Raw genomic sequence first — 10,668 nt, 5'->3', positions numbered from 1 at the left:
ATGTTACAACAATGATAGAAATACTTTCAGTGACAAAGCAAAGCCCACCAGACCCCAAGACAAGCCATAAACTCGTTGTACATTGTTTGAATTTTACACGTTTTTACTATTTAGGGTATTTACAATTTTAAAGTCTGAAAGGTTGTCAGTGGGTCAGGTCAATTCTGAATTCCTTTGGCTTCATCATACAAGAAAACATTTTTGTCATGATGATAGCCGTTTCCATAGGTCGGAAAACTGGGTTTATCCAAAACAATTCTTCTTTGGTGGTCACGAGATAATGGCTTTGTCTCAAAGGCATTAACTGGAAGCTTTTGTGATGAACTAATGGACATCTCAGTTTGGATTGCTTTATGGGTAGTTGGTTTTTGTCCAATTGCAGGGAGGGCAAGCGGTTCTCTTTGGGACTTCTTATCTTCCCACAGCTTCAGTAGACGGCGTTGATTATTTGTCATATCCTTCAGATTTTGCTGCAATGTCTGCACTTGTTCCTCCAAAAGTGTTTTAGAGGTGACTGTGTTTGCCAGCTCTGATGTCAGATCATCGATGGTCAGACTTAATTTCCCACTCTTCTCCACCAGGGAATTGCACTCACGTTCCTTTTCATGCAAGTCATTGATTATGTCCTTTGTGGTCTTTCCATTGAAATTAGGGCTGGATTCTAGTCCAATATCAGTACGAAGAGCCTTCACTTGTTTCTTCAATTCCTTGTTGTCCATTGTCAAGCTCTTCAGTTTCTGTTTCAGGACCTCCATTGAACGGACCCTTGACTCATACTGCCTGAGTTTCTCTCTGAGAGTGTTTTCTCTGTGAATGGCATCATCTCTTTCCTTTCTGCATTTCTCCAAAAGTTTCAGTGTCTCCAATTTGGACACTTTTTCACCTTTCAAGTTTGGTGTAGCCATTGTATAGTAAGATCTTAATCACTTCACAATAAAATCACAAAATACATTTTCTTTTCCTAGTCTTTGAGAATTGTGCTTGTTACTCCAGTTCACAAGCAGCCTCATGCATGTCTGAGACTGAGGCAAGTGACATTCCTCCAACAGGCTTATCTGTTTGACAGACAACTCCTGTGTAACTCAAAGCTAGGGTTAGAATGACCATTAATTAGGGCATCAGTAGCCCTTTGACACTGTTTCAAGTGACACACTTTTTTGTATTATGTTAATTGATCAAATATCTGTATCCTTGTTAGTGGAAACATTAAGTAGAGACTGTAGGTTCCTTGAGTAGAAGGTGTTGACTGCACACTGTGCACCCAAATACAGGCTTAACATGCATAAATAATATTTTCCAGTGCAGGCAATTTCTGCATCTGAACTATGACACAGTAGACTCTGTTACTTGGTGCAAACACAAGTTTAGACAGATGAAATTTTTTTTTTTTTTTAAAAACCAGCAGCCTAAGCACACTTTAAGTTTGACATTTGCTTTGACACAATAAAATAAATAAAAAAGGCCTACCTGAGAACTCCATAAATATTTAAAGTGGCCCACAGCTGAAACGTAATGGCAACCTTCAGTGCTATCAGGAGACTGGACAGTCACGTTATAGTCACGGGTGGGGGCTGATGTGATTTAAGACAGTCTTGCCTGATAATTGGTTTTCTTTAAAAAAAACAAATACGAACAGACATTATGCTTTTTATATGATGCAGTCTGTGGAAAATATTACACATTTTTTATGCAGATGAACAAATGCTGCTGCAGGCTCATACTCACGACCCGGTTTGAATATTTTAAATTGTGTTAAAATTATTTGAATTTAATTTTGTATCTAGCTACACTTTTCTGTCGTTTATATTTAATTTAAAAAAAGTGGACAAACAATGTTAGTGTAGATTACCTGTTTTCGCCAGATTTGCTTTATTATGATATAGTAAATACAAAGATATATATACACTTTTTATATCTGTTGATGTAATGTCAGAAAATGGTGTAGATTTAGCAAAAAACACAAATCAATCAAAAATAGCTGAAATAGCTCAAATCGATGGTATGTGTTAATCCATATATACAGAAATGCAAAATGCTACATTATTGATAACTACAGTCTCAAGGTTCTTCAGCCACATTACTGTACTTCCTTATCTCCTGGTAGAGACCCTTTTGCTGACATACAGTATACTGCTGTGAGATTCAACTGTGTGGTTTTGATGGCCACTCTAGAAAAAACATTCATTCATTCACTACTGACAGAAAAGTCTATTAAGAATGATATAGTGTTTTAACACATAATTTGCAAGTGTGGGGTCTGATGAGAACTGGTGTTCAGAGTTTCAGCTAAAATGAAAGGAAAGGTGTACAAAACTGTGGTGAGACCAGCGATGTTGTTTGGTCTAGAGACAGTGTCACTGAGGAAAAGACAGGAGACAGAGCTGGAGGTAGCAGAGATGAAGATGCTGAGGTTCTCTTTGGGAGTGACCAGGAAGGATAGGATCAAGAATGATCCTATCCTTCATCCGTCATCAGAGGGACAGCACATGTCAGAGGTTTTGGAGATCAAGTCAGAGAGACCAGACTGAAATGGTTTGGACATGTCCAGAGAAGAGATAGTGAATATATTGGTAGAAGGATGGTGAGTTTTGAACTGCCAGGCAGGAGGCCTAGAGGAAGACCAAAGAGGAGGTTTATGGATATTGTGAGACATGAAGTAGTTGGTGTGAAAGAAGAGGATGCAGAAGACAGGGTTAGATGGAGGCAATTGATTCGCAGTGGCGACCCCTGAAGAGAAAAGCCGAAAGGAAAAGAAGAAGAAGATAAGTGGTACCAAAGTTCTGTCTCAGGGGTCACACAGTTGAAACTAGGCTAAGGATCTGAGGGTATAATCCAGAATGTCTGAGTGCAGGTGAAATCCAAACGACCTGTGACTTCATCACCACAGCAACTTGATTCGTTCTAACAAGGCAACAAGAGAACCTGCAATTTAAAAATAACACTTGATTAGAAGAAATCATGTTAAGGAAGTCCGGTGTCAGGTGTTCTGCTCTACTAGGTAAAAAAACAAAACAAAAGCCACTCAATAGGTCATCAATGTAGAAGGAGCTCACAACCATTGAAATGACGAATGTCAGTATAAAAACGGCCATTACAAAATGCTAAGTCAACTCACTTTGACATATTTGACTTACATGTATCAGGTTATGAGAGCATGTATTCACTGGAATTAAAGCAAAAATATTGGCTGCATGATTATTTACCTCTATGTTGAAGATGGAGCCTTGATCACCACTACAGCAGTGGAATTTTTAGTTGGCAGTACTTCATCCAATTTGCTAAAGAAATAAACCTGAGAAACAAAACACAATTTTTAAACCCTGAAAAGCAAATAAAGCATAAGGTGAAACTGGTGATTAACCAAGAGCTAAACTTGGTTCATCTGAGTATGGATGTTCAGCAAATGATCAGCTTTACTGCATACAAAATACAACAGTTCATCTTGGTGACAGCTTTCAGACACAGGCTTACTTAGTAGACTAATTACAAGAATGTGAGCAGACATGTGAAACCTTTGTACACCTGAGAGTACTCACATTAGGAACTGCTTTAACAGCCTGGTCTCACACGAGTTAGCAAAATGTGGTGGCCATTGTTTTCCAATGATGAGTTTCACCTAACCTTAACTTAACACCGACACGTATGGTGATGTCCCAGAAACACAGACAGGCATGAAACAATGCCTGTTTCCTGTAGTGTACTGTGTGTGACTGACATAAACAAGCCTGTCAGTCTATGGCCATTCCACAGACTATTGAGAAATGTGAGTGAAGTTAAACATAGTATTGATCTACGTGAAGACCGACTGCCATCTTCAGTCATTTGGATTTTCTCAATTTAGCAATTAATACTACCAGTCAAAATATGCACAGGTACTGTCATAACTATAATAAGCAAAATTACCTTACAACCAACAGCAAGCAGAACGTTGAGGATAAAAATGGATGACAGGATTGCTGCTATAATTCTGGGTTGGTCATCCCTGACTGCGGGCCAGATGGTTATCAAAAGAACTGAACCAGAGAGGCAAAGAGCCACCACGATGGAGCACCACCTCAGCCATTCATAAGGGAGTATCCATAAGACCTTATTTAAGAAAACATTCTGCATTACAGACAAGTCATCCCGTAACAAATATTTGAAAATTATATTAGTGCTCAATATGTATTGATGACATAAAGGAAAATCACCAACTGAAACGTAAAGCTGTAATGTAGAAGCAGCAATACATCTTAATGAAATATGAATATCTTATTTAGCTATAAAATCATTTATGGAAGCATTTAATAATATCAAATATTCAAAAATTATAATAAGCCTTGCTCAAAATTTATCACAGACTCGCTGTAGTTTCTGTGATGAAGCCTCCTGATTATGTGGCCACATTTGAATGTCACCAATATTTAGTCAAGATTTATTATTGTTGAACAGTACATGAAGCTGAGAAGGTTCAATTACTGAAGCTTTATCAATAGGTCATAAAAACGTTTTCATTGATGTACAAGTATCATGTACGGCAATCATTTTTTTCACACATAAAGTAATTTTTTTTTCTATTGCCAAACCAAACAAAATATGTTAAACATATTGTTGCTCTAGGTAACATTTATTTAAATTAAACATGGGGTTTAATTTGAGTTAGCATTAAGTTATTCCAGTGCATCAAAGGTGTATTCATTCATACAGTTCCTGCCATACTAGTTAAAAATTGATGCCTTTAAAATCACACAAACACCGGAATTTAAATATACAATGACACCACCACCATAGTGTACAGTATGAAAGGAAGCACTGTTAAAATTTGTTACATCCAATACTTTGAGGTGAATTTCAACTCTTACCACTGCAGGAATGTAAATTGCAAGAGAATATCCATACAGACAGATGAGCTCCATGAAGGAATATGACACCAAGTTCATGATCTTATTGTTTCTCCACAGCAAAAAACCCCAGAGGACAAGCGGCACCAACCAAGCATAGCTGAAGATGGTTGTTGCTGCTATTGTCACTTGAAAACAAGAAAAATTTAAGTTTTTTTTTAAAATAGGCAATTCTAGTGTCCTCTTATATTCAACCTGAAAAAAAGTCATGGATAACAGTGCTTACCTTTTCCAAACTCTGGGGTATATGTATAGTTTGGCTTGCCTAGATTCACCAAAAAGTTGGACATGTTTCCACTGATGGCAATAGCAAACACAAGAGTTGTACAGATCCAGATGGGTCCTGAAAGCACAATTATTATTATTATTATTATTATTGTTAAATCTTTTAGTAATTTAATAACCAAAATCTTTTTGGAAAATTAGGACAAGAAGCATTAAATTTTGAAAGTGCTGACCATAAAGATCGGGATTTCGTCGAAGGTAGAATTGAATGAAGTTCTTTCTGGGCCACGGCAGCACTGTACCAAGGATTCTTTCCTTCACCTGACAGATATGTCACATGTATAACACTGTATTTTTTTTCTAAATGACTAATTGACCTAATATTTAAAAAAATTTTTTTATAAAATTAGTAAAAAGTCATTGAAGTCTTACGTGATGAGTGTCGACGTCAAAAAATCTTTGGTAGTATTCAAATGTCCAAAAAGGGGCGCTTTTCTTTTGTGCAAAGAGAAGCTATAATCAAAGCATGCATATAAATAAACATTCAATTACAAATAAGTGATACAGAAACATTTATCTGACCATGAACATTCACACATTCCCAGTTAAGTTTAATGCTTGCCCAGACCTCTCTCTTGTCATCATCCACGAACCGATCCTCGTCATCTTCGTGAGTGAAACCAGCATCTTTTCTTTGCTTCTCAGATTTCATGTCTTCATCTTCTATCCTAATGGTGATTGCATCTCTGTTGGCGTCCAACATACTGTCAGCTTCCTCGAATTCTATTGTCATGGCAAGGATAACACTTTTTTAAATGAAGTGTGCATTGCTAATAGCAGTGCATCAAAGTGGCAACTTCATCTGCTGAAGACACAAGAGACCGGACGACACCCACCTTTAAATTGGAACGGATCGTTTCTCGACGCCATTTATGCGGATTCAGTCTTAGAGACGAGGTCTTCCTCTTCGAATCGGAAACAATCGAAAACTTTTCCTTTCCAAATCCTAGAACGCAATGAAGTAAAGACGAAAAAAAAAATAGTTTGGGATCACATTTGTAAATTATCCCAAATTTATTTACAACTTTTAACTTTATAAACTACGAGCAAATAATGCACATAATAAAGCAGTGCTAACATCCTAAGGTAGCTTCAGTTAGCTGTAAAGAGCCCTCCTTTGACAGCTCATCAGCAGCTTTTAATGTTTCATGAAATATCGCATGTGAGGACTTGCCAAGCCAACTGCAAGAACCTTTGCTGTATTTGAAAGCCACTAGTATAATTAAACAATCCATGCTTACCAAATTATCTTTCACAACTCATGAAAATCATATCATTTCGCTCAGTTTTTGTCCCGTGGAACAGGAAAATGCCAGCATGTAAACAAGACATCTTCCTGTTTCAATACTGTTTCAAAGTAAGAGTTTTAACTCTTTTGAATGTAATATTTATATTTAACTTTATCAGAGTTATTTTTTGTTTTTTTCTTACATTACTGAAAGTGGATTTTTGGCAACTAATATGCTAATTTTTGAGCAGCGAATAGCGAATTTCCATTCATGGACGGGTTGGTTGCCAAATGTTTGACCCTACTACGGCGAAGGCACAAACTGTCTTTCTCCTCTGATTGGTTAGTACTGATGTCTTTGTCGGGAAGGTTTCCCTATGAGGGCGCTGATTGGTTAAACTTATGACATGGAACGTTATTTTAAACGAGCCACCGCAATAGTAAGGCGGGGCTTAACGTTGTCATAGTAGGATTCGTTCATTTGCCCTCTTAGTACTAAAAGGATTTCAACACTCGGAAAGAAGTACGTATTAGATGGATAATTTGACAGAATAGAATGAAACGATCATTATAAAGTTATGCTAAAGACAGAGGTCTTGCATGAGTATTATATAAGGAGGTTTTTGCCCATTGTCCGTCGTAAGCTAACTAGCAAAACTTGCTATGACTTGTAATGCTTCAACAAATTATTGTTAAAAAGCTAGTTGACTAAACGTGTCCGCTTGTTTAGGAAAAGTGTGGCCTCAATATGGACAGTGGCACCATTTATGTCCGAGAAAGAGGCAGCCTTCGTCGTGTAAGTGACATAGTCCTGGCACAGCCAGAGCCAGTTCCATCATGCAGGAGGGCAAATCCATTAGTGCTGAGAAAAGAGCATTTCATTTTTACCTACAATGCAGAGGGAAGTCTTCGATACACCACAAAATCTCTCTTCGACATCACCCTTTTATTTGTGGCTGACAACATACACCACGTGGATTCTCTGGTTGGTTTCCCTGAACAAATAGGAGCGAAACTTTTTGCAACAGCAGAGGAGAATCACGTTTTTTTAAATGTAGACATTTCCACAAAAGCTTTGCAGTTATTTAGCGATGCATATGGAAAGATGGTACTTGGATCCCTCTGTCTGAGAAATAGGTAAGATGGTGAGATCACGTCTTTTGCCTCCCAGGTTACTTTGTTGTGTGTGTTGCCTGTGGTTGTAACATCTATTCTGCTTTCTTTCTGCAGATTTCCACTCTTGCATGAAAGAATGAATGAAATAAAAACATTTAACAGTCTGAAGTCTCTGGATCTGTTTGGCTGCAGACTAGGTGACGATCATGAGATATTCCCACATCTAATATCCAGCTCACTGGCATGGTAATACCAGACTTAATCAGTCTTGAAGAGACATTTAAAAAAGAATAGATTTCGACAACATATTTGACTTTTTTTTCCAGCTGCCTGGTTTATCTTGGCATTGGTGGTAACAGTCTGTCAGATGTTGGCCTACAACGACTGACTGCTCCTATTCGGATGATGAAAAAGGGACTGGACTGTCTTCAGTTTCTTGATCTTTCCTGTTAGTGCGGAAAATATTGTCTGATTCTTTCTTCACCACCAATTTTGTGTCTATGTGCATACGGGGCAGCTTACATTCATCATAATTATTTTACTTCCCTTGAAGATAACCCCATCTCAGAGAGAGCAGTCAGATACCTCACATGTCTGCCAAAACTTGAAAAACTTGATGTATCTGGGACTTGTTTGAAGGTATGACAGTAATTGCTGAGTGTGACACTTGGCTAAGACTTATTTTTTTGTTGCTTTAATTGAAATGTCATTCTTGCCTCCAGCTTTGCTCAAAATTGAAGACAACCATGTATGACTTGTTGGGGCTCCTTTGTTCTGAAAAACCTCTGGACATATTTGATCACTTGCGGTGTAAAACAGAAGGTTGGGCAGAACAGGTACATATTTCAGTTAATAACATGTTCATTTAATGTTGCCACTTTTCTTCATTTATAGGAGTATTATAGTGTTGTTTGATCTTTTATAAACAAAGGCATTGTCTAATTTTAGGTTGTAAACCAATGGGAAACAAATGGATTACAAATGCCAAAACGGAGGAAAATTGATGAATCAAGAACATCGGCACTTCACTTTTGTAAGTTGATATTTTAAGTTTTATTCAATATCAGAATATACAGTAAGTAGTCTTAAAAGTTTCTCTGATCTTTAGTTGGCAGGCATAAATTTGTCAGAGATGTTCTGAATGCAGCACCCTTTGTATGCGAGAGGTATGAAGAGGACATGGGAGGACGGCTGCAGTTTTACAAACCTGCAGCAGACAGCCATATTTCAGAGAAAGGGACTCCAACCAAAACACATCAACACAGGCACAACTTCACAAAAAGACAACGTGACACAGAAACGTGTGACAGTTCACATCAACAACCTACAAAGCGTTTATGCTCATCAGCTTTCAGTGAAGAAGACATGGACTTGTTGAACAGTTACTGAGGTATGTGCACATGCAGCATTCCGTAGATCTGAAGTGTGCTGGCATAATCACAATTGGAAACGCCTTTCCAGACTGTTCATTTTGCTGAACTCTTGATACATTTTAAGATCCAAGCAAAAAATGTTTTTACTAATAAAGTTAATGCATGTGATGTTTTCATAATTTAGTAAAAACACTTGAGAATTTGGTTACGTACATTGTGTGGACTAATTGTTTCGTCAATAACCATGCCAACATAGCATGATTTATGAATGCCACAAGAGGACTTTTCACAGAATTCTTGTTGTTTTTTTTAAAAATGTGCTGCTATTTTCAGTTGATGAACTGGAACTTCAGTTCGGACAAATTTTTAGTTTTGTCATTTCTGAATGTGTACGTTGTAGTTAGTGTTTATGGGAACAAACTGCCTAGTTGGTCCTTCCAAGTCATAAATCAGTGGACAAATATGAAATTTTGTTGATGCTTGGAATCCCCCTCCCTCAAAATATACGTTAACTGGATATCCAAAGCAACCACAATGGAACGTGATAGGTTTCTTGATAGCTCAGTCGTTAATTTTCTCTAAATTTTAGCTGATGTTAATGGGTCTTGAAAGTGTTTGAACCCAATGATAATTTATTCAGCTGTTTTTACATCCCGCTTCAAAGCGGTGATGTATTGTGAATGTCAGTGTTAGTCCATTAATTAGTCCACCAACTTCTCCATCAACATCCTCAAAGCAAATACTGCATCTGTAGTACTTTTTTTTTTTTGGTATGAAACCATACTGCTTCCCACAAATGCTCACTTCTGCCCTTAGTCTAGCTTCAACTACTCTTTCCCATAACTTCATTGTATGGCTCATCAGCTTTATTCCTCTATAGCTGCCACAACTCTGCACATCTCCGCTGTTCTTAAAAATGGCCACCAGCACACTTCTCCTCCATTCCTCAGGCATCTTCTCACTATCTAAGATCCTGTTAAAAAATCCAGTCAGAAACTACTGCCACCTCTCCTAGACACTTCCATACCTCCACAGGTATATCATCAGGACCGAGTGCCTTTCCACTCTTCATCCTCTTCAATGCACTTCATCCTGACTAATCTTTGCTCATTCCTGGTCCCCAACAGCCACCTCTTCTAGTCTTTGTTCTCATTTTCAGGACTTACATTCCTATCCTTAATCACCCTAACCTGCTGCACGTTCTTCCCATCTCTCTCTGTCTTGCTAACTTGTATAGATCAGTCTCTCCCTCCTTACTGTCCAACCAAGCATACAAGTCATTAGAAGCCCCTTGTTTGGCCTTTGCCACCTCTTTCACTTTACGCTATGCAGTATCTCCGTGTACCCCTGTCTACTCTCCTCAGTCCTCTGTGTCACACTTCTTAGCTAACCTCTTTCTCTGTATACACTCTTTACCTTCTCATCCACCACCAACTCTCCTTATTGTAATTTTTTTAATTGTTATCCTTTGCATATGTATTCAATTTATTCAACAAAGTTATTCAGTGAAGAAACATTACTTGACCCTACTTCACTTGTATGACCTCAAGTGCAGGTACAGAAAGAATTTAATTCCTCTAATATCCAATATAAGAGGAATTAAATTCTTGATAAGCTTATTATGAAAAATAAATGATGCAGATTTGTCTAATCTGACGTTGACCTTGTTTTTCTTTTTACTGCTGAAGTCTTGTGGAATATTAGTGATCCCACAGTAGAAATATGACTCACTCCAAAACTTTTCTCCAATGTCTTTAATTCTGACCAATCACTACAGGAACAGGAC

The 10,668-nt window shown here is 37.8% G+C and overlaps 3 protein-coding genes across 5 annotated transcripts; 1 reads left to right on the top strand and 2 right to left on the bottom strand.

The window, feature by feature from the left end:
• Positions 1 to 152: 152 nt before the first annotated feature.
• Positions 153 to 1,703, bottom strand: zgc:113691 (uncharacterized protein LOC503529 homolog). Its single transcript, XM_068340896.1, has one exon. The coding sequence runs from the start codon at positions 903 to 905 to the stop codon at positions 159 to 161; it is 747 nt and encodes a 248-aa protein (XP_068196997.1). The 5' UTR covers positions 906 to 1,703; the 3' UTR covers positions 153 to 158.
• A 136-nt stretch (positions 1,704 to 1,839) lies between these two features.
• On the bottom strand, positions 1,840 to 6,515 carry yipf1 (Yip1 domain family, member 1). Of its 3 annotated transcripts, none has more exons than XM_068340892.1 (10): positions 6,407 to 6,515; positions 6,002 to 6,111; positions 5,734 to 5,888; positions 5,538 to 5,618; positions 5,339 to 5,426; positions 5,107 to 5,223; positions 4,842 to 5,008; positions 3,904 to 4,086; positions 3,204 to 3,292; positions 1,840 to 2,922 (listed from the first exon to the last, which is right to left on the bottom strand). In XM_068340892.1, the coding sequence occupies exons 2-9, from the start codon at positions 6,033 to 6,035 to the stop codon at positions 3,206 to 3,208; spliced, it is 912 nt and encodes a 303-aa protein (XP_068196993.1). In that variant the 5' UTR covers positions 6,036 to 6,111; positions 6,407 to 6,515; the 3' UTR covers positions 1,840 to 2,922; positions 3,204 to 3,205. The 3 variants fall into 3 exon arrangements, with proteins under 3 accessions (XP_068196993.1, XP_068196995.1, XP_068196996.1); XM_068340894.1 differs by having other exon boundaries at positions 5,538 to 5,600; XM_068340895.1 differs by lacking the exon at positions 6,407 to 6,515 and having other exon boundaries at positions 5,734 to 5,851; positions 6,002 to 6,103.
• A 365-nt stretch (positions 6,516 to 6,880) lies between these two features.
• lrrc42 (leucine rich repeat containing 42) lies at positions 6,881 to 10,466 on the top strand. Its single transcript, XM_068341530.1, has 7 exons — positions 6,881 to 7,530; positions 7,624 to 7,755; positions 7,836 to 7,957; positions 8,063 to 8,148; positions 8,232 to 8,345; positions 8,458 to 8,542; positions 8,618 to 10,466. Exons 1-7 carry the CDS (start codon positions 7,142 to 7,144, stop codon positions 8,896 to 8,898), a joined length of 1,209 nt encoding a protein of 402 aa, XP_068197631.1. The 5' UTR covers positions 6,881 to 7,141; the 3' UTR covers positions 8,899 to 10,466.
• Positions 10,467 to 10,668: the final 202 nt, after the last annotated feature.

This window comes from Antennarius striatus, chromosome 18, assembly GCF_040054535.1.
Source record: "Antennarius striatus isolate MH-2024 chromosome 18, ASM4005453v1, whole genome shotgun sequence".
NCBI classification, from domain to species: domain Eukaryota; kingdom Metazoa; phylum Chordata; class Actinopteri; order Lophiiformes; family Antennariidae; genus Antennarius; species Antennarius striatus.
The sequence above is the reverse complement of the archived record's forward strand: the minus strand, read 5'-3'. Positions and strand labels throughout refer to the sequence as shown.